General features: G+C 38.2%; 1 protein-coding gene across 1 annotated transcript in view; it reads left to right on the forward strand.

Moving 5' to 3' along the window:
- The window catches only part of PDE11A (phosphodiesterase 11A), a 319917-nt gene that overhangs the window by 160761 nt on the left and 135265 nt on the right, over window positions 1–23891 (forward strand). The window contains exons 7-10 of the mRNA XM_033111416.1: window positions 12350–12425; window positions 14121–14188; window positions 15126–15218; window positions 23050–23100. Coding sequence (XP_032967307.1) covers window positions 12350–12425; window positions 14121–14188; window positions 15126–15218; window positions 23050–23100 — 288 coding nt within the window. The remainder of the gene's footprint in view (window positions 1–12349; window positions 12426–14120; window positions 14189–15125; window positions 15219–23049; window positions 23101–23891) is intronic.

Consider the following 23891-nt stretch of genomic DNA (forward strand, 5'->3'; position numbering starts at 1 on the left):
GGACAACTACCATATTTTTCAAAATTGCTCCCGAGAAATAATACGTTGGTTTCTTACTGTTTAATGTTAGTTATATAGGTACACTGTGCTGATATACAGAGTATATTAAAACAATATAGATTCTGACTTGCAGAAGTTTAAATTCTAAGGTAGTATAGAGTATCATGCAGATAAATTTACATGAACTTATAAAATAGCTCTTTGTGTCTGTGTGCACATGTGTTCAATAAATCACAAGTTTCTTATTCTAGATTGCCAAGCTAATGTCTAAAAAGTAAAAGGAGTTTTATGGTGAGGAAGGGAAAGGAGACATCTATTCAGGCCAAGCTGAGAGAGCATGGGGAGCTTCGGAACTAAGATGTGTTAATGTGGCTGAAAGGCCCACTAGATGAGGCTGGAGAGGGAAGCAGGGGCCAGATCACTCAAAGACTTTGAAAGCCATGTTTAGAGGTTAGGAATCAATTGATTTTGGGGCAATGGGGATCTAGTAGTTGAGTTTTAAGTAGGGGAGAAGCAGGAGTTGTATTTTAGAGAGGAAGATCACACTGGCTACAGAACAGATAGATTAGTAATAACTGAACATTTGATCCTAAATGAGAGCTGGTCTAAGACTCTGGAGGCAGACATGGAGTCAGTCCTAGCCTCAGATTCCACGGCCCTTACTCTTAATCGTGCGTTGTGCTGTCTCCAATGTCTGGAGTGGGACACAATGATGGTGGGGAGGCTGGAATCAAAGTCTGATTCTAACTTCAGTCAGATCATCTTTGCAGATCTCTGCAGGGAAATTTTGAATTCCCAAATCTCGACCCCTCTCTAACTGCCTGGACGTTCCTTCCCCCAGGCTACATCCTCGATGTATTTTCATTGTGGCTTCTTCTCTATACTCCTACTTGTAGGAGTTCTGTTCAGCGAATCATTTTCTATAATTTTGCTGTAATTTTGAAGTGGTCATGAGAGGAGGCAAGCATAGCATTTACCTATTCTGCCATCTTAACCAGAAGTTACTCTATTCATTCTTGAGCATCAGCTGAGTCTCCTGTCTTGGAAATATTGTCATGAACTCCCAGTCTAGGTTGGGCATATCTCTAGCTTGTGCCTTTAGGTGTCCCAATGCTGACCATCCTCTAGCGCTCCTCAGTTCTGATACACGATTTCTGAACTTTAGTTACCTTCCTGGGAAAGCGCACAGTCCAACACTTCTTCAGTTCTCCTGCTGTAAGTAAGAACACCACCACCTGAGTTCTGTGACTGACAGAGTGGAAATGATTTGTAGACATCAATAGTCATACACTTTAGCATTATGATTGTGTTAGGACTGATTTTATGAAGTTTTGCCTTTTGCTATGTTTCATGCCTCCTTGATTTGAAAGGGAGAATACTGAAGAACAGATTTCTAGGCATACAGTTTTATGAAGAGGTGCTCTCAGTCCTCTATTATTAACATCAGTAATAACTGAAAAAACTGAAAGGCCTGCTATGCAGACAAATCATGAATTGCCAATTCATTGTTACAAAGTCAACCTATTAGATGAGATGTCAAGAGATCATGGTTGATTCCTACCCCAAATTATAGGGCTAAATTTGCTATGGATTCCTATTATTCTGCTCTTAGCTTTCGACCGTAGAGTCGAATTCTGGGGAAGCAAAAAGAATTAACAAATTATACCATTTAAAAAAGTTGTTTAATATGGCACATGTAAAGGTATAATGAAACATAATGCAGTAAACATCCACCATCCAATTTAAGAAAAAGATTATGATCATTACTTTTGAATCCTTGTATTAATCTTCCCTAATCCCATCTCCTTTATTTTCCACAGAGGTAACTACTATCCAATTTGAATTTAGCAGTCCTTTGCTTTCTAGACAGTTTTATCACATGTTTGAATCTCTGCCAAATATATTATTATAGTTTGTGTGTCTCTGAAGTTTATATAAATTAATTATACTGTATGTATTCTCCTGTGGCTATAGACATACTCGTGTATTCCTGAGTCACATGAATTTGTAATTCATTCATTTATTTTCACTGCTGCCGAGTATCCCATTGCATGGATTAGCCTCATTTTATTTATCCACTAGAGTGTTGATGGATATTTGTATTAAATGCTTTGCTGTGACATACTATAACTGCCAATGGCATTCTTGTGCATGGCTCTAAGTGCACAGGTGCAAGAGTTTTTCTGGCGTCTATATTTAGGACAATGACATGCTGGTCATAGGCTGTAAGTATTTTCAACTCTAGAAGAAACGGGAAATTACTTTCCAATCATTGCTTTTATTTTTAACAGTACATGTAGCAAGCATGCTTAATATCTCAAGGTACTTCTTGGTAATACATTATAGTGAGCTTGAATAGACCATATCCTTATGACTATGAGCAGACTCTTACTTCTTCTCTTCCTGAGTAGTGATACAGCCATTTTACATTTTTTTTCACACTCACAGTCCATTCCAATAAGGAAGGCCGTCTGCCCCACTGATCATAAAAAGAACAGTGTGGACTCTCGAGCAAAAATGCAACAGTTATTTCTGTGGGATTGGGCATAAAAATTTCATGCCCTGATCCAGTAGTTAGAAGCAATGATGTCTGAAGACAGTAAACTGTGGTAGGTTAAGCAGTAACGGTTTCGTGAAATCACTTTTCTACCCTATGATAAAATAAAGCATGTATTTAGACCATCATTATTTCTTGACTTTCCATCTAAGTGCTTTCAATCTGCCACACAGCTAATATGGGATTTTAAATGCAAATTGAAGATGCATTATACCATGATTTTTACACATTCTCTTTGCGTGGTACTAGAATTTAAAGTTATGTTTTTCTTCTTATACTGAGGGGTAAAAAAAGTTGTAAAGGAATTAATACAAATGGAGATGAGACAAGGGGAGAGAAAAAGAGAGAGAGAGATCTTCCTATATAAAAGCATTTAGTAGACAGTATGTTCTACAAATGTGTGTGTATGTTGTATGTGTGTGCGTGTTGTGTATCACACCAGGAAAAGCAAAATTATTTATCTGCTTAGGCTTCTTCCCTTCTCAAGTATATTTTGCCTCAGTAACAATGTCAACTATTTATGTTAATAATGAAAGAAACAGATATCAGACTGAGCCACAGCACTCCCCCAAGAGGCTAAGAGGCTGACAGCTTCTCCCCACAAAACCTGAGGGAAGATGGTGCAGGTCATAAAATAAAGACAACCATTTTGAATATTTTTTCATTAATGTATTATTTCCCTGAAAATAATAACATGTCAAAATGGAATTGCTTCATTCTTTCACTAAAAGTAATTCTAGAATCATCCTAGAGACAGAGGGTACCTTTTAGAACTGTGTTGTCTTCCTGCAAAGATTTGAGTCCTCTCTTCTCGTGTCTGGTATATGGATCCATATTTTTTCCCAGTAATCATAACGGAGTCATTGTTTATCAGTGGTAAAATATAAGGGAACAGTTGTTTTTCAATCCAGGATTAATGACTAATTGTTATCTCCACTGGGAAAAATGCTTGCTTTTTTTGTTCTCTGCACTCAGTGACTTCCCTGAATAGTTTGAGGTTGGTTAACAAGAATGATACTTTGCAGAGGTAGCATGGGGAATCCTTTAAAAGCATTTCTTATTTTTCCTACAGATTTTCTCAACATAAGTCTACATAATGGATTTTAAACTGCCAGAAACACAATTACCCTAAACACTGGTATCTATGCTAAATTTCTCAATGGCTCAATGGTGAATTCAGGCAACCTGAATTTTCTTTACTGAGTAGGAAGAAGGACTCTAATTCATCAGACAATGTGGTGACCTAGGATAAAACACTCAAAAGTGGATTGGTCTTATTCTGAGACTCCGTACTATAGATATGTCAACTTTCAGTTAATAGAGATATTAGCGATTTCTTTGATTTACAGATGAAAAACCAGAGACTCAGAGAGCTGAAGTAACTTCTCTAAGGCCACACAGCTTTCTTGAGGCAGGATGCAGTACAGACTCTGGACCTTCTAATTCTGAATTCAAGTCTTTCTTCCTGAGTGGCCTCTGCGGGGTGGGGGGTGTCGGGCGCTGCTGTGGGGTTGCCTGGGCAATGGAGTGACCACCCCTTCCTTCCTCTCTCCATATGGGCACATGGACTTATGGCCTGCAGACCTACCATTGTGTCCTGCCTGCTCCACTGCTTACATACAGGTTATATTATAACATGTAGAATTCTATATCAATGTTTTGTAAATCATGCGGTCCTGTATAAATATCAGGTGAAGATATTGGTTTGATTGAGGACTAGATTTTTTGTTCCAGGGAGGTACCAAAGGCAAAGCCTTTTCTCTACATGAGGGGACCTTTACACAGAGCTGCAGACCAGCAGACCTTGGATTGTGGAGAAGCCATATTCAATGTCCCCTTCCTTCAAAGGCACAAAGGGCAAGGAAAAGGAAAGTCTCTACCCAGAGAGGGCCGTTAAGGGTGATGGTTTGTTGACAGTAAAGAAGAGATGTTGGCAATAATCTGACAACACATAGGTATTCGGGAAAGCCAGATCTTTCCTTCTCTGATCAGAGGAGGAGCGATAGCAGGCGTCAGCAGGTAGTGAAGGCTGGATGTATGTCCTGTGGCCGAGGGCTGCCCTGGGGAGATGGTCACCAGATCCTACCTTATAGGGGTGAGCAGTAGATTTCCAATTTCTGTGACTTCCCTGCCATGTCATAACGTCTGGGAACTCCTCTGAAACTCTGCCCAAAGTTACACAGCCAGAGAATGATCTCAATTTCATAATCTGTTTTGAAACTGTTGGTCTTCTTTTTGATAGAAGCTACAAAGGGATGGTTTTAATGTGATATAAGGCTCATCCCAGGTGCTGTCAGGGGCTTGCTGCGAGGGCTATGGGGCAAGTAATCATAGTTGCCCACCTGCTGGGGGTTCTCCCTGTGATTGTGTTAAATATTTAATGGCGTTCCCTCCTTGTGGTGAGCAGAGCGACAGCGGGCAGCCACTGTGATTACTTGCCTTCTGTCTGCCTATTTAAGTTGACTCTTAGGAGTGGTGCCTGCTGGGCTTGATAGTATGCCTGGTTTTATGGCCAAACTCATTGGTTCATGGGTGGAAAATTATGACAGAGTGGTTATATAAGATAGTCACAGGGCCAGAACTAGATTTCTGAGCTTTGACTTTTGTAACCTTATGAAGATGAGGATATGTTTATTCTGTTACATGGCTGTGATCTTTGAAAAGGATGGAAGATGGAAGTGACCCATTAAATATGACTGATTATGTTTATTTATAGTGGCTCAAGAAACACTCGTGTACGTGGGTTATCATGTTAGCGGGTTTAGTAATTTTATTAGTCATTTGCTCCTTGGGACGTGGGGAATCCATGCTCGTTTCCTGAAGACATTGACAGGAAAACCACGTACATTCATTTTCTGTTGCTGCATCACAAAACCCCACAAGTTCCACAGCTTAGGACAGATACCCACTTATTATCCCCTAGCGTCTGTAGGTCAGAAGTCAGGGCGTAGTATAACTGGGTTTTCCACTCAGGGTCTCACAAGGCTGAAATCAAGGTATTGGCGAGGTGGTGTTCTCATTTGGTTCTTGGTATTCTTTTCAAAGCTCATTCAAGTTGTTGGCGGAATTGAATTCCTTGCAGTTGTAGACTGAGGTTCTTACTGGCTGTTGACCAAATGTCTCCCTCCACTCCTGGAGACTGGTCCTAGCCACGTGGCCTGCTCACAACATGCCAGCTTACTTTTTCAAAGCCAGCAAGAGAATCTTACTCCAGTTGGCTATGGCAGGGGCTTACATAATGTCAGGAGTGACTTACAAAATCACAGGAGTGGCTGTCCCAATACCTTTGCATATAATATAACCTAGACAAAGAAGTAGCCATCTTATCACAGGTTTTACTCATACTCAGTGGTGGGGGGTGGTATTATACAAGCCTTGTATAAAGTGGAGGGTGGGAATCTTAGAGGCCATTAGAATTCTGCCGACCACATTATAATAAAGGCTCAAATTGAGCCTATACAAAATGTCTCTATCCCATGAGATAATCCATATGTCCTGATATAAAAAAATATCCACAAGAAAAAAAGAAAACAAGCCACAGAGAAGTATGTTTAGAATAATGTGTAGAAGTATGCATAGAATAATTATCTGTGGGTATATATACATATGTAGGCGTATTTTTCTAATAGACATTTCAAACTTAACATTTCTGAAACAGAGCTCACAATCTTTTTTTCTCCCAAGCCTGCTCTTCTCTCTGTTTCCCTATCTCTATTAAAGCAATTCAATCCTTCCTGATACATATGCCAAAATTTTTATAGGCATAATTCTCTAATGTAGCATATCTAATTCAGCAGCATGTCCAAATGGCTCTACCTGCAAAATTTATCCAGAATCTGACCGCTTCTCACCCCTCAACTGCTACCACGTAGGTTCAAGCCACCATCATCGCTGTGCTATTTCATGGCCATAACTTCTTAATCGCTCTCTGTTCCCACTCTTCCCCTCTATACTCTGTTCTCAATACAATAGCCAGAGGCTTTTAAATTTTAAATCACATCATATCTCAAGTCTGCTCACAAACTCTTCAGTCTCCTTATTTCACTTAAAAGCCAAATTTGCAATTTTTTCAGGGGTTTACAATGTCCTTCACAATCTCATATCTCATTATCTACCCCCAGCTCTCACTCATACTTCTCCAGCCACACTGGTTTCCTTGTTATTCCTAAAGCATGCCACTCACATATCTACCTCAGGGCCTTTGCACTGGCTACTCCCTCAGGTAAAATACTCTTCCTTCAAAAGCTGAATGGCTCACATCCTCACCTCTTTGAAGTGATCATGCAGATGTTACCTGTTAGTAAGGCCTGGCACACTTGGTATTCTTAATCCCTTTTATCTTGTTCTATTTTTTCTGCCTAATTTCTAACACCTTCTAATAAATAATTTATTTATGTTTTTTTTTTTTGGGGGGGGGATATTATTTACCATCTGTCTTCTCTCATTAGAATAGAAGCTCAGTGAAGGTGATGATTTTGCCAGTTTTGTTCACTGATGTATTCCCATAAAGAACAATGTTTAGTACATAATAGACATTATTTTGGAATATTATTTAGTATTGTTGAACATATTATCTACGTTATTTATAAATATATTAAATACTGTTAATATATTATAAATTGATGTGTGAATATATTATATATTTGTAGGAAAAGATCAGGAATAACTTATACCAAATGTTAATAGTTGTTATCTCTAGAGATGTCAAAATTAGAGCTTTTGATTTTATTTTTATTTAAAAATTTCATGTGTTTATATTATTTTTGTAATCAGGCAACATTATAAAGATATTAAAATTTTTTAGACCCTTTATATTTTCTATTAAATTATACTTTACCAAGCTATTGTGAGCCCTCTAAAAACTATAAACCATTACTCAAAACCAGAATTGAAATAATGAAAGACCTAAGTAAATTAACTTGCCTAAGTGTATCTTTGGGGAATTCAGATGGATTATTTTCTATTGCCCTTGCCAGCATGGAGTGTTGCTTGGATTTTAGTTTAAAGTCCTTGTCTGAAACTGCCCCAACAGTATGTACATAAACTGCATTCACAAATGACCTGCCACTGTATCAGGTGGCTTCTTGGAATGCGTACCCTGTTTACAAATACCTTCACCATGGAGCAATTATTCTGGCCTTGCTTTAGTTGGCATTGTGCTGATGAATTCAACTCCCAATAGTTAATTGCACTGTAGTACATTGTCTGTGAAGCATTCTGCCCTTATTTTCAACTGGATTCAAAAGGACACCTTAAAACAAATACACTAATGCACAACAAGCCATTAGTTAGTCAACTCAAGATATAATATTCTATTGCTTTATTCGATATTTCCTTCCATTTGTATAGTTATGGGGAGAACTTTGGATCCATTACATGCAAGGTTTGTTTTCTGGCTGCAACAGGAACAAACAATTGGACCCAACATTTAAATCGGGAAGGTTCCTCAAGGGGAACACAGAAAGTAACAAAAAAGTAGGGCAGGCCATACTCATGGATGGTTTGTGGTCTATGTATTTGTTACAAATTCAGGAGTGGTGGGAAATCCATCAGCACCCAGATCTCCTCCGCCATGGGTGTCCGATGGCCAGAGTTACACCGTTAAATCTGTTTCCTAATCCTAAATCTGTCGTTCTTTAATCCCATGCCGTTCTTCCATATGAAGTTCTTTCTCTGTTTGTTGTTGTTGTTGTTGTTGTTAAATTAAAGCCTATTATGGACAACTCAATAACTCTTACCCTTGTCATGTAGCACTTAAGGATAATAGGGCTCCAGGCTCTGAGACCCTTTGAGGTAGAGCATGAAAACCCGTTTTGCTTGTCAGATCTTAATAGCAAAACAATCCTTCAATCTGGGATGCTAAATGCTAGCCTGGCAGGACAATTCGTTCTTTTCTCTATAATGCCTTCTATCAGCTATGCTTCTGTTAGAAAGAAGAATGTGCAAAATTGAAACCATGAAAAGTTAGAGCTCTGTGGATCTGCAGAAGTGCGTTTGCTGCCAGTAATCTCTCAGTTGCTGATACTTAGGGTAAAGCAACTGGAGATGATTTCTGGAGAGTAGCATTTGGTGGAGAAGACCGTACAGTGGGTATAATCCGATGACCAGGAGGGTAAGGAAGGTTAGGAGGTCACCAAGACAAGTAAGATACAGAAGGGAGGAGCTGTGAGTAGTGAAGAGAAGTGGTGATTTTACCCACTCAGTGAATACCAGAGGCTGATGACTCCAAGATTATTATCTCTAGCCCCCCTTTCTCTCCATTTGCCATCTCAGTTGTAATGTGTGCCAGCTTGGACTCAGTATTGTTTTCCTCAAATGTCCTGTGTTCCCTGCCTCAAGGAACCCCACTACCCTTACTCAAACCAGAAACCTCAAGGTTATCCTCCATGGGAATGGGAGAACACATACTCCCACCTGCCCAGGATAAAACATTATTTTGGGAAACTGCAACAATTTGAGGAGGGGAAAACATCTCTTTCATTTCACTGGCAGCCAAAGCTTTGTTTTTCTCTACCAGCCTCTCAAGCTGTCTCTCTCCTTGTTTGTCTCACTCACTGCTTGTTCCCTTTCTTTTTGCTCTGTGACTTCTTTCCCGACCTGCTTCAGATTTCCTGGGAGAAGTTAGACAGAGATTATGGGTGTCCCACCATTGGCAGAGGTAACTGTGCCCACCGCTCAGTGCTGGTTCAGGATCACGACCATTGTATGTGAGCCTCAGCAAAACAAAACCTACCCCACCATTCCGGTGCTGTTCCGACTTGCCCAAGTCTGTAGAGTATACCCCCCGGACAGCCCTAAAACCGACTTCCTTCTCTTCATGCTCACTAGCATTGCTAGAATTTAGACATTATCCTGAGGGAGATGAAGAAAACCACTTTGTTCTTTTGGAAGATAATGTTGATGAATATGTTTGTCATTGTCTGGCTTCCTTTAAGCCAGTCTCTCCCTGGTCAAGGTATTCTCTCTACGTGTTATCTGATAAGGGAGGATGTTAACAGTACCTATCTTATATGGTTGTTTTAATAAGTATATGACGTAATACACATGGAAGCACGGAAGAGGAGCCTGCCAGGGAGTGAACATCCGGAAACGTTAGATTATTGTCATCATTGTCATCTTCCTCTTTGAAGACCCACTTTTAAGGATCTGGAGCTGCTCTGGATTTCCCTAAACACAGGCAGTTGCTGGCTTTTCTATAGTGTTTTGAACATTCTTGAGTTGGGCACTTCTATTATCTTAACCATTTCTATCTTGACTAGACTGTGTGTGCCCCAAGGGTAATAACTGTTTGAATTCATTTTTATGTCCTTGACACCCAGCAATGTGTCTGGTGCATTGGAGGTGGTAAATACATACATGTTGGAAGAGTGCAGTGGATAGTGATTTATGCTCATGTTTTTGGTTTTGTTTGTTTGTGTATTGAATTCTCAAAAATATAATTCATCCTGTTAACAAACGAAAAGAGGGAAAAAAATCACATGATTAAAAGACATAAAATTTAAGTGTAACATGACATATGATGTGCCTAGAAAATTCCAAGCACTACAGACGAGATATTAAAGTTAATAATTGAATTTAGCAAGATTGATGAATGCAAGTTCAATATACAAAAACCAATTATATTTTTATATACCAATTGAAAACATTTGAAAATAAATTACTAACACCATTTACAATAACATGAACTTTTAAAACACCATGTACAAATAGAACAAATTATGTGTAAGACTTCTGCATAGAAAACTATAAAAGTTTGCTTAGAGAAATTTTAAGAACCCTAAATGGAGGGGTGTTTATGGATTTAAAGACTCAATTTTGTAAAGATGTCAGTTCTTTCCCAAATTGATTGATAGATTCAATAGAATACCAATAAAACTCTCAGCCGTGTGTGTGTGTGTGTGTGTGTGTGTGTGTGTGTCTGTATCTGTGTTAAGTTCAAGTTGATTCTAAAATTAATATGGAAATGCCAAGGGTCTTTCCATGTTACCAGAAATCAATGGTGAAAATAGTCTTAAAAAAGGAAAAAGTTGGAAGATTTATACTACCTGATACCAAGACTTATATTATAAGACTTTGTTATTTAAGGTAGTATGTTATTGGCATAAAAATAGACACATAGAGGGCTGCCAGTTTGCTCAGTGGTTAGAGCATGGTGCTCATAACACTGAGGTCGCTGGTTCGAGTCCCACATGGACCAGTGAGAAGCAACGGCTTGCGCTTGGAGCCAGTGGGCAGCCGTTTGCTCAGTGGTTAGAGCACGATGCTCATAACACCAAGGTTGCCGGTTTGGGTCCCGCAGGCCAGTGAGCTGCACCCTCCACAACTAGATTGAAAACAGTGACTTGACTTGGAGCTGAGCTGTGCCCCCCACAACTAAATTGAAAAACAACAACTTGACATGGAGCTGATGGGTCCTGGAAAAACCCACTGTTCCCCAATATTCTCCAATAAAAATAAAAAAAAAGATAGACACATAAATCAGTAAAGTAGAATAGAGAGTCTAGAAACAGATCCAAACATACGTGAACACTTGATTAACGAAAAGAGTGGTACTGCAGAGTGGCGGAGAGAGGTATACCCCCCACCCCAGGTGGTGCTGGCTCAATTTTGTATCTACTATAAAAAATAGAATCTTCACTCTTAGCTCACTCTATACCCCCAAACTATCACCAGTTGGATTGTAGATCTAAATGGGAATGTTAAAAGCTAAAAAATAAAGATTCTAGGAAAAGAATAAGAGAATATCTTTATGCGCTAGTAGCAGAGAAAGAGTAGTTGAACAAGACCAAAAAAGGAAAGTACTAAAAGAAACTAACATGCTGGTATCAAGACTAGAAGACATCTGAAAATTAATTTCTCAGAGAAAAACAACAACAGAAAGAAATATAAAATTTAAGTATGTAAATTAACTTCCAATTTCAAATTGTTAAAATATGCAACTCTTTACTTCTACAATGAATATTTAAAAATATAATAATATCTTTTTATCCTGATTATCATGATCCAAAACCTTGATATATTATTTTTTCTCCTATAATATTGGGATGGCAGGTTTACCTTTTTCACTAGAAATCAAGGTCACATTAACTCACTGACACCCTTTCAGTCTTTAGTAGCTTTTATCTAATGGTTCAAATATGAACAATTGGTTTTTAATATTAAGTGGAGCTTGCTATTGAATGATGTTTGTTTGATACTGAAAATTATACCTTCATGTTTTAAATATATCATCTCCTGACAATCAGGGTACAGAAGAAAGATTTTTGAACTTCTACATTTATCTTATATTTTGCAACTTCAATTTTTTTATATGATTTTACAACATACACAATAAATTAGTAATGTTAAAAATATAGAGTATTTAAAGTAAATATACATATGGCAGCATTACAGACTCAAGAGATGTGTTTAATCAAAGAGAAATATTGACCACTGGTTTAGTTAAAATGCTTTAAATACTCAGAACAGAAACTGTTGCCTGAATTCTTGTGTGATGGTGTGATCACCATCCAGACAGTTTTACATCCAGCTCTCTGTGGCTGCAGGGATTAGGGAGGTAGTGTTCGTGTGGGGTGTTTGGCTGATTCATACTTGGTTAGGGCTTGATTTTTCTGGAATGTTCGTTGTGATGTTTTAAACTAGCAGAGATAGGTGAGTGTATGCAGTAAAAATGAAGTTATAATGTGTCTTTTTAAACTTTTTAAAAAATATATTTATTATGAAGAGTGGTAAGATATGTCAGAAATGGGTAGATAATATTTGATTTTAATTAACTACTTTTTTATATCCTAGGCTGACCAGATATCTGGTTTTCACATAAGATCGGTTCTCTGTGTGCCTATTTGGAATAGCAACCACCAAATAATTGGTAAGATATTACCTAAGTATTCAAACATCTTTTTTAAAGAAACACAAATTAACTTTAAAATACACCCATATCTTTTTTATTTGTCCCCCTTTTTATGTCTAGTACTCATCAACCTATGTCTCGTACTCTTGTATAATCTCAACGGTGCAGACTCCTGATAAATCAACATGAATCAGAATAATGAGCAAATATTTATTCCTTTAAATAAGAACCAATAATTTTGAAGTTCTAAGGGATCTCAAAAAGCAGCTAATAGAATTATCTTATTGTACCCTGTGCAAATTGAAGGGGGATGGGGAGAGAAGACAAATAAAATCAAAGAGTGAGTTTCTTGCAGGGTCAGAACTAAAACTCAGGCCTCCTAACTCCTAGTACAAACTTTCCCACTACATCTTCTATATTTACATCTATGCATTAACCATGGATTAAATACAAAGGAAGAAAGAACGCGCATTATTAAACATATACCGAACATACATCTTTCTGCCTGGATGGTTCTGAAATAGGCTACAATTTCCCCAGAATAGGGGAATTGTGGGCCAAAGCAGTTTACAATTTTTCTCTCCTTCCCTGTTCCTTTCCCTAAACTGAGTCAGGAAAATATCAAACCTAAGAAGTCTAAGCAAGAATAGATCAGTGGTTGAAGTAAAGAAGTCACGAAGGATGGAGGCATTAGTTAAAATTATTGAAACACAATGAAAATGTGTTATTTTTCTAAGAGGCATAAGGTAACTAATGCATCTATTTGTCTCCCCCAATGTTGCCTCTTAAACTCTAAAACACTGCTACTTAACCAACGATTTAGTATTCTGTAAATTGTCAAGACTTAAATTTTAAGAGAACATTTTTTTATCAGTTTACTTAATTTGCAGAAATACATTAGTACATTATTGAACGTAAAGAATTTCTAAGATATGGGAATTTGAGCCCCTACCACAAAGCATTAAATTACATGTACAGAGTTTTAAATACATGTAAGTTGAAAGAGAAGAGAAAGTTCATAAGAAATACCAGGTGTTATCTGTCAGTGTCCAATGGCAATCTCACATACAGATTTACATTTCATTCCTAACAGTAAACACCTATTGTTCTTTCAAAATTAAGACTGTAGTTTGCCTGTTACATGCTAAAAGATTTGCATTTCATTATATATGTCTTGTAGCATATCATGATTTATCTCCCCGGTGGGAAATCAGGTGTTTTAAAAAATAATTACCATGCTTCAGAATTACAGCTATTTTTCGTTTGTATTAAATGGGACATGGAGCGAACTACTGCTTGAGCAACATTGACCAAAGTGTCCATTTGTATACATTTTTTGGTACCCCCAGCACATATAGAGACACACAGTTATACATATTCAATAATATGTATGTGTGTGCATATAATGCCAGATTTATCAGAGTTATTGTGCACTCTGTCTCTTGAAAACCATTTTCAGAAATCAGACTTATGCTTGGTAGAACTCCCGGCTTCACTGAGACTACTCTGGATATCACAGCCTAGAAAGTAGACGGCATTTCTGTTCACCTCAGATTTGCTGCCATGGAGACAGCAGGTACTAGAGAGACCAGAGATTAAACTGAGTATCTCAAGTTACTTAAAGGAGGCATAAAGTTAGCTGAGTTTTACTATATCGTAGCAGCACAGCATCCAGTGCTGAAAATGACCATATATGCCCAACTCTTCCCACAGGAGTGGCCCAAGTGTTAAACAGACTTGACGGAAAACCTTTTGATGATGCAGATCAACGACTTTTTGAGGTAAGGTAATAAATGTGTGAAGCAAGGGTTATAGCTGAGACATGGTTGTAGCTTGCCCAAATTTGTAAGGATCAATAATTATTAGTTAATTATCATTATACTTAAACAGAATGACAGAATTTAAAGGAAGATTTAAAGAATGTATTAATAATTAGGTAAGATTTGATTCTCTTTATCACTAATTAGATTATTTTGTAACAATTGAGTGTTTTTATCCTAATTTTATTACAAAACTGAATAGCCCACTCTTCTCTCCAAAGTGTTAATTGTCTTATCCTTGTCTTGTTTGGGTGTGTTCAGAGTCGTGAAAACTCATGTCAGCTCTGCCAGGCATGTTGTCCTCACCTTTCTTACCTTTTCAAGCTTCCTTTTACTCCAGTCTGCCCTCTAGCGAGAAAGTTTGGTCCTGAACAGGCTTCCTCACAGACCTCACACTAGTGACCACCTGAAAACCCATGATTATTTTCCTCTAGCCAAGAATACCTCACAGCTTCTTTACTAACTGATTCTAAATCAGTCCTCCTTCCCCTAAATATTTAATTTATGGGTACACTCACTTGGCTTCTTTACCAAAATATTTTATAGGCTACCTACTGAAAGAGGTTGCTTTTGGTTAAATGGAACGGAATTACTAAAATCAGTCCACAACCGAAATAAATTAAGAACACATTTAAACAGACTGTAAGCATGTTTTTAAATGTATGAAGTCATTTCTTCACAATGACATTAAATTAACAATTTTTTCTGATGTGATGTGCAATGCGAGCTATAAAGCTGTTACATGACAATAGTAATTAAGAATTTTAATGTGCATATTTCCCCAAGGCATAGCTCTGTGTACAATGAAATTACATTTTCAGGTCCATCCCTGATGACTGCCTGATTTCTTTCATATGAGTTATTGCAATTTTTAATTAGTGGGCTTTCTCTTTATTAGGCTTTTGTCATCTTTTGTGGCCTTGGCATCAACAATACAATTATGTACGATCAAGTGAAGAAGTCCTGGGCCAAGCAATCTGTGGCTCTTGATGTAAGTACAGTATTTATGTCAGAATTGTATGCTAAAAAGCCCTAATTTTATGAGGAGACAAAATCCTTGTTGTGGGGCTTAGTTTTTCAATTTTAGATTATCTATTCAATGGGTCTTAATTATTTTAGAGTCATGGATTTGAATTTGATGAAAGCTATAGCCCATCTCTATAAGAATGCACATATGCACACAATTTTATAAAGAATTTCAGGGAGTTCACAGATTCCCTGAAGTCCATCCATATATGTTGTATGGTTAGATATAGATTTTAAATATTAGGTTTATTAAAAGTGATAATCCAAAAAATAATTTCTCAGAATTTTAAGTGGATTATAAGCTTATTTTGAATACATATAGATATTCTGGAAATTCACAACTTTTTTTTACCATAACAGAAATCCTCACCATGAAGATATGTGACCCAGATAGGGGAAGCTGCTCCATCATTATCCAATTCGCCCCACGCCCCCGACACACATACCACCAGGAACTCTGACCTGTTTCCCCTATCTGTACCACATCTCCTCTCAAACCCACTAAGTCCTAAAAGACAGTTCTTATCTCCCATGAATCCCAGCTGGTTTTGACCCAAGACCTATTTTTTCCTGCACTGTAGCTATTATCAAAGATTTTGTTTATATCTATGAAATACTTATTTAATAGGGCAGGTAAAATGTCAGAGTTGAGATAACATTCTATAGAGCAGTATGATATAATACATACCCAATCTTTAAAAGAGTCTGTCTACCATGTAAGTTATTGGTAGAAAGAGAAAACCAAGGGAGAGAATAAATAGTTGAGTACTGTGCAGTACTCTGATTTGGGGTTTGCAGGACATAAAATTATAGTGATCTATCTATTATGCATACTATTTTTCTCCTAACGAGACTGTGGACTCTACCAGCACAGAGCTTTTTATCTGTTTTGCAGTCTTATGCCCAGTACCTAGCAGGGTGCTTAGCACAGAGGAAGTATTTATTGAGTGGTTTTTGGAGAGGGAGGGAAGACAAGAAGGAGGAAGGAAAAAATGGAAGAAGGGATTGTTTTTGCTCTTTCTCTGAGTGAGTCCTACTTTCTTTATATGTAACATCTTTACAGTAAGGAATAAAAACAGTATCTACAGGATGAGTTAATACATAGGTGAATTGTAAACATGCAACTAGTCAACAAGCATCACTAGTAGACCATTAAAGTCTATGTACAGAACTCTATTCAAATCCTGGCTCTGTCACCTACCTCAATTTTGAAAATTAAATGAGATGATACGTGTGAAGAGTTTAATATGCAGTCAATAAAATTATAGTAATAAGAATAATACTATGTTATTACTTATAGTAGTATATTTATTACTGAGAAATCACCGTGGATTGGGAGAAAGAGCAAAAGACAGGCATTTGGAACAGCAAATGTTGAGTCATGCCTCCTTCACCATCATCAAATTCTGATCTCCCCAGAGTTGCCTCACCCATTGTTTCTGAGTTTCTGCAAATATAAAAAGGAAGACGCACTATATACTAGGCCCACCTATACCTCACTTCATATCTCCTCAGTACAATTCACACCACACACACACACACACACACAAACTCACACAGAACGTCCCAGATATACCCATATTCTCACTCCTCACCTCCCTCGCAGAGGCTCCCTCCTGTTGAGAAGGGGCAGTATAACTGGGTTGAAGCATGAATGGCCATTTACCAGTGAAAGTTAGCATTCTCGCTTCCTCTTCTTGTGTGTCTCCTTTTTGTGTATTTCCTTCAGTTTTTGTGCTACTTGATCTTGCCCAAGATCTATGTCTAAATATAACTTTTTTCATTCCCATTGTCTTATTGCAGTGTCCTTGTTTCAGTTGGCAGCACAAGTACCCCCTGGCCCCAAGTGACAATAACCACCCTCGAAGCCTTCACGGCCTGGAGAGGTGATGTGAACACATTTCTTCTGCGTGTTCCTGAGACTCTGGAGAGACAGCACAACAAACATTCTCTTCTGTTTTAAAAATTCTTTCCCCTAGGCATTTTAAATAAAAATACCCCCTTGGTGCATCCTCTATATGTAAATAGTCTCCAGATAAATCTTTCGGAAAGCTCATCCTCAAAAATTCTGGTGAAAATGTTCAAAGCCCCCTGGAAGTACACATTTAATGCAGGCCTTGCTTCCTTCACATCAGTAAGCCCCGCAGAAGGAGGCTGCTGGCTTTACCCAAGAGTAAGGCTGTGTAGGGACAAGATTTAAAGCCTTGTCTTTTTGGTAGTGGTCTAATAAGTCTGGTGATGATTGAATCCTGGTTGAGTAGTGTTGGTCTTGGTCAAGCTACTTAACCTCTCAATCTCAGTCTTTTCATATAGTTAAATGGGTATGATAAGAAAGGTGTTTAAACAGTTAAATAAAATAATGCAGCGGAAGTGTTGAAAGAGTGTTTAGTTACAGTTAACACTTCATAAAAGTTATAAAAGTTAGCTGATTTATTAACCAGAGCACTGGCTGTCCTTCATTTGTACTGAGTTCTGTCTGCTCAGCCCAAGATTTGCTGTGAAACTGTGCTAATTGAGGGGCTAGGAAGGAGATGTCATTTTTCCCTCTTTTATCAGGAAGATCATTTCCTACTTGAAGTTTGAGCTGTTCTAGTTCCTGGACACACCCTGTCTTACACCACTGAGCATCCCAGCAGAATTACAACCACAGCTGCTGTGCTCCAGCCCACCACAGCTCACTACTGTTCATTCAGTGTCACCCTGTTGTCTGGAGCCCATATTATCCTGTGTGTTTCTGCAGAAAAGTCCAGGGCATGGCAATACAAAATGGCCCATGTCAAAAACAGCCATGCAGTTCTTCCACAGCTACACATCTCACGGGCCACACCTCCCAGAAGAGATTTGCCATGCTGGCGGGGGGGTCCCTTCTCTGTTGCCACGTGCTGGCAACCTCAATTCATTTTAGCCTAATCCACAAACACTAAAAAACAGAAATATAAACATAAAACTATTTTCTATTATTCTGGCCTTTAAAAAAATGAAGTGACTAATACCCTATCTGGATTTTGTTTAACAACTGAATTATAAACCATTATTTTGATGATTGCTTTTCTTAATTTCTCATGATTTAGTTTTGTAATCCTATTGTTAAAGTCCTTTTCTCTAACCATATAAAAACTAATGCTCTAGGGCTCTTAGAAAGCAGAGATGATCTTAAAACTGAATACTAGACCAATGAAAGAAATTCACTATCATTTTAATAACTTTAATTTTATGATCTTGCTTTCCATTCTGCATGAGCAGCCCAGAGCTTCAATGAGAAATATACTAATGTTGAAAATAAAGGGGAAGAACTTTTCCTGTAAGTCCAGAATACAGAGAAAATACAGTACGAGTGTTGATGTATAATATTACTTCTTCATTTCGAACATCAAGAATTGTCCTTTGGGTGTCTTTCATAGATATTACAAATGAAGCCTTACTTAATACTGATGAGAAATTTTCCAGGAAATATAACTCAGTGTATTAAGGGACACCTTACACACCTTTATGATCAGAAGAGGGAAGGAATGAGGGTCAAACAGAGGGTGTAGAAAGGGCATATGCAATCAGTATCCAAGCCCCATTTATTCTACCTCCCCAAAGCCTCTCCCATCCATTTTCTCCTTTCCCATTGCCACAGCAACCATCCTGCTCAAGGGCTTCATTACCTCTTGCAGTTTTAATAGCCTTCTATTTGTTCTTCCTAAGCCATAATTTAGATTGCTTCATTCATCCACTCATAGACCTTAAATTACTCCCCCATTACCTATCAGACTACAAACCTCCTGGCCTTTGGGACACTTGGAAACCCCATACCAAACTATCTTCCTACCCCTGGCTTTCATTTCTCTTCTCAAAGTATTCTATGCTACTTACAAGCTCAACTACAGCTTAGTCTACAAATCAGCTTCCTGCTTCTCTACCATCTGATCTTCACTCTAACGTTCTCTCCAATGCCGCTAGTACCGGGCTTCAGGCTGTTCAGCCAGAGAGGTACGGGACACTACAAGCCAGATGCTGCTTATTTGGGTTCCATGAGCCTTTGAGAGATTTTAAGAAAGTTGGCAGCATGAACCAAGGCAGGCTGTTTGTACGAAAAAGCCACCGACAGAAGCTTGGGTGTTGGGTGGGGCTCGACAGTTGGGTGGAAGGCGGTCTCAGAATCACCAGGGAGGACGAGTGAATGGCATTAGCCAGGTTGATGGAAACTCAGAAATGGCGGCAGCCTGCTCGAGCATGCCAAGAAGGAGGCAGGCTCAACAAGAAACAATGGCTCCCAGCAGCTCCTCCTTCCGGGAGAAAGCTGCCCCTCCTCACAATCCTCACAGTCAACTCAGTTCCTCCCCCTGAAGCCAGACAACTAATTTCCTCCCCATGTGTCCCTTTCCCCTTTTGAGCGGCTGCCCCAGCACTGGAGCTCAGAGCAAGTGAGTCCATCGGCAAGTAAGTCCATGCATAGGTCCTATAAGAGGAGCACCTGGGCGTGTAGCTGCCCTCTGTCTCATTCAGCCACAATCTCTGCTGGTTATGGGAGTTATGGGAACTTCTCTCCTGGCACTGGAACCCTGGGCTGGGGAGCCTCATATGGCTCTGAGACCCCTTGCTCCTCCCCGGGGACCTCCAAAGCCAAGATATCCCTCCAGATTGTTAATGGTCACATGCAGATATGGCATCAGCCTGTTCTGTGTTTCTGTCCCTCCTACCAGTCTCAAGGTGGCTTCTTCTGTATGTCTGTTATTGTAGGGCTTCAGTTCAGCTAGACTTCAGGTGATTCTCAATGATGGTTGTTTTGTACTTTAGCGGTAATTTTGATGTTGTTGCGAGAGAAGGTGAGCACAGGGTTTACATACTCCACCATCTTGACTGGAAAACAGTGGAAGTAGTATTTTCAAAATATATATTTAACAGAGGACTTGTATCTAAAATATACAAAGAATTACAACTCAATAATAAAACAAAAGAAAATTTTAAATGGGAAATAAGTCAATCTGTAATTGTCTGCTTCACTGATTCAAATACTTTCAATTTAGTGGCTTTAAGAGCTTTTTTTGTTTCTTTAAATAATAAAGGAAGTGGGAAAAGTCAATTTAAACAAGGGGGGTGGGTAATATGCCTTTGATACTAAAAGCCAGACTAAGCACCACCTGGTGGCAGAGATTTTGAATTTCAACTTGAGTTTTTGTGGAAATTTTTATTAAGTAAATTATATCAATTTTTAAAGATAAATTATGAAGATTGAATCAGCAATCTTCTACTTGTAAATAGTAATACATTTTAATAAAATGACAACCAAATTAAAGTTTACCATGGTAAAACTGAACCTAAAGAACAAAATCTATTCAGTTATTTTTGCAGTGAAAATACTCTGCCAAATATTTATATGGTATATTTGTAATTGAATATTAATACAATAAAAATAAATTGATTTTTTTTGTGTGCTGGGTATTGAACATATATTATTGCATTTAATCTTTCTAAGAACTATCTGAAGTACAGGCTCACACCACAGAATTTTCCCAGTAAAAATATCTATTGGTTTTTGTTTACATTGGGAAGAATTATGTTTATGTCCCCAAAACTCTGTATAATTTTTTGTGAAAAAATGAGATATGGGGTAAGTTTGATTTACATTCCAGATTAAATTGATCTAAATAATACTCAAGTCATGTGTAGATATTTTGAGAACACATGGAATTTAACGATGAGGGTACACATCTGGAGCTAAGAAAGGCAACTTGTCCTGAATGCGTCGCCACCATGCCTCTAATATTTAGCTCTTGCTTTTACTTAGTATTTGACAATGAGTCCCCTCCCAAAGATGAAAAAGTGTTAAGAAAGCTATGGGAAAAGAAGTGTGTGCGTACAGTATTTAAATGGAAGAGAACACACATTGAATATAAGAACTATATTGGTTATGGCCAGAGTCAGCCTTTGATTATAACAAAACATCATTTTTTGTTCATACATACATATGAATTTTACTTTCTTTCATTAAGTTTTAAGAAGTGGTTTCAGGTCTTATAATACATAATTTTTCCTATTAAAAATAATGGGAAACAGGCTCCCTGTTGGTGTTTTCAGGTGGAACCTCTGATTTTCAAGAATAGATTACTGATGTTAAGCAGGAAATACCTGTACAGTGTTACTACTATACCATTTTAAAAATGAGACTTAAAGAGATCAAAGCACTTGTCCAAAGTCCAACAGCTGGGAAGTGGTAGAACCCTGGTAGGCTGGCTCTAGAGGCTGTGTTCTAACCACTGTGAGACGCTGCTACCATGGTGGCCCTCTTTCTCTCACACAGATAATACATGCCTTGGGTCAGTGTTTCTCAAAGTTCTTGGTCAATAGGCTATTAGGTTGGAATGTTACTAGATTAATATGTCACCTAAAAGAGAGTTCTGTGGCTAATTAGATTTGGGAAATGCTGAGTTTAACCAGATAAAACCTGTTACTTTACTTTTCAGAGCCAAATGCATACTGCAGTTCTCTATAGTTGGTAATTGAAGAGGGATTTAACATGTTCCAGACTTATTTGTTTGAGATTTATATAGATTAAGAATGGGATTGGTAGCATAAAACAGATAACATGTATACATTATGTATGTGTGTGCATATGTAAGTATATGTCTTATAACATACAAATACTGACTTAAGCAAATGCGTGTTCATTTGTTGTGTATTACAAGAAGTCTGGGGCTGGGCAGTCCAGGGCCAGTGTCATTTTTCTTTCCCTTTCTCCTCTACTATCCATAATAAGCTGTCGTTCATACTCGTGGTTGTCACCTCACAGACACCAGGTTTTGCTGTATCTCCAGGCCTTACAGCTGTTTTCCAGGGAGGGAGAGAAAGGAAAGAGGCAACCCCAACACTCCCACTTATATTTCATTGACCAGAGTATTGCCACCTGGCCACCCCATATGACCACTCCCAGCTGTAGGCAGCCTTTGAACTGGGTTTTTGCGTTTTAATCCTCTGTCTCAGTAAGTTATGATGTGGTGATAAAACCCAAAGGTTGATTTCTCGCTCACATGACATGTCATCAGACACAGGTCAGCTGTGGCTCTGCTCAATGTATTGTCTTCATTTTGGGGCTCAGACTGAGCCACCCCTCTCGGAGCCATGTAGTTCCCATGGTAGAGGGGAAACGGAGGAGGTAGAAACACATGATGGCTCTTAAAGACTGCTCAAAAGTGGCATCCGTCACTTTCCCCCACATTCCATTGGCTAAAGCCAGACATATACTAAGGCATATATGACATCAGTCATATACTAATGTCAATAGGAGAGAGAAATACAATCCTCTTACAAAAAGCATTGCGGATGGTTGGGCATAACAATATAATCTTTCCTATGTAATAAAAGCATGCAAGTGAGAATAGACCAGAGATGGAAATTGAGTCAACAGTCTAGTGTCTGCCACAGGACACACTCACACATACACACACCACCACCGCCACCACCTTTTTATTTATTTATGTTCCAGAGCATTTCACATCCTTTGGGAACTGTGGTCTTGAGCCACATCGTCACCGTTTGATAAAACAACTACCTATGAAAACATCCTGGTTAAAATACTTAGCCTATAATATGGACTGTAGTTCCATTCATCATTATAAAGGATTCCACTGTAATCGCACAGATGACAATCTGTGTCACAGATTGTTACCAGAAATTTTCTGTCACACATTAAAATCCACTATTTTGTCAAGGTGATATACATGAGCAATGTTTATTTTTAAGCCATGAGAATTTCAGAACATAGAGTTGTGTCTGGTTATTAAAGTTTTTGTTTTGTTTTTCTTCTGAATCAGGTGCTATCATACCACGCGACATGTTCAAAAGCTGAAGTTGACAAGTTTAAGGTAAGGAAGCAAGTGGTACCCTATTGGGGCATAAGGAGAAACTTTACATGGCTTTCTGACCCTTTGTCACTTGCCTCTGTACAATCAGTCCTGCCCACTGGCTGTGTTTGTATGTTTCAGTTTAAGAGTGGAAGAGAGACATATACAACTGAGTAGCCCCTTCATGATCATTTGAATGGTTCGGTATTTATTTATTTCCAATTGTTCAATAGGAGGATATCTGAAAAAAACCTGTGTAATATGATGAGAATCAGCATGCCTGGTTTTGGCATTGGTTTTATCTCTAACTTTCTTTCTTTGTTGTTCTGTTTTGTTTTGTTAATTAAAGTTTATTGGGGTGACAATTGTTAGTAAAGTTACATAGGTTTCACAATTCTGTATCACATCATCTATATATCACATTGTGTGCTCACCACCCAGAGTCAGTTCTCCTTCCATCACCATATATTTGACCCCATTTACCCTCATCTAACACCTCCTTCCCCCTTACCCTCCCACTAAACTATTGTCTGTGTCTATGAGTTTTTGTTTCTTCATTTGTTTGTCTTGTTCCTTTGTTGTTTTCAGTTTTATGTACCACATATCAGTGAAATCATACTACCTCTAACTTTCTAATCTTAGGGCCTATATCTAATCTTAGGGCCTATATCTTCATCCGTAACATAGATGAAGAAGTTAGGATAATTATAGGTAACATTTACTAAGAGTTTACTATGGACCAGGCATAATATAAAGCATTTTACCTGTATTCTTTTGAGTGTCATTATCCTATGAAGTACATACTATTTTAC

This window comes from Rhinolophus ferrumequinum, chromosome 8 (assembly GCF_004115265.2).
Source record: "Rhinolophus ferrumequinum isolate MPI-CBG mRhiFer1 chromosome 8, mRhiFer1_v1.p, whole genome shotgun sequence".
NCBI lineage: Eukaryota > Metazoa > Chordata > Mammalia > Chiroptera > Rhinolophidae > Rhinolophus > Rhinolophus ferrumequinum.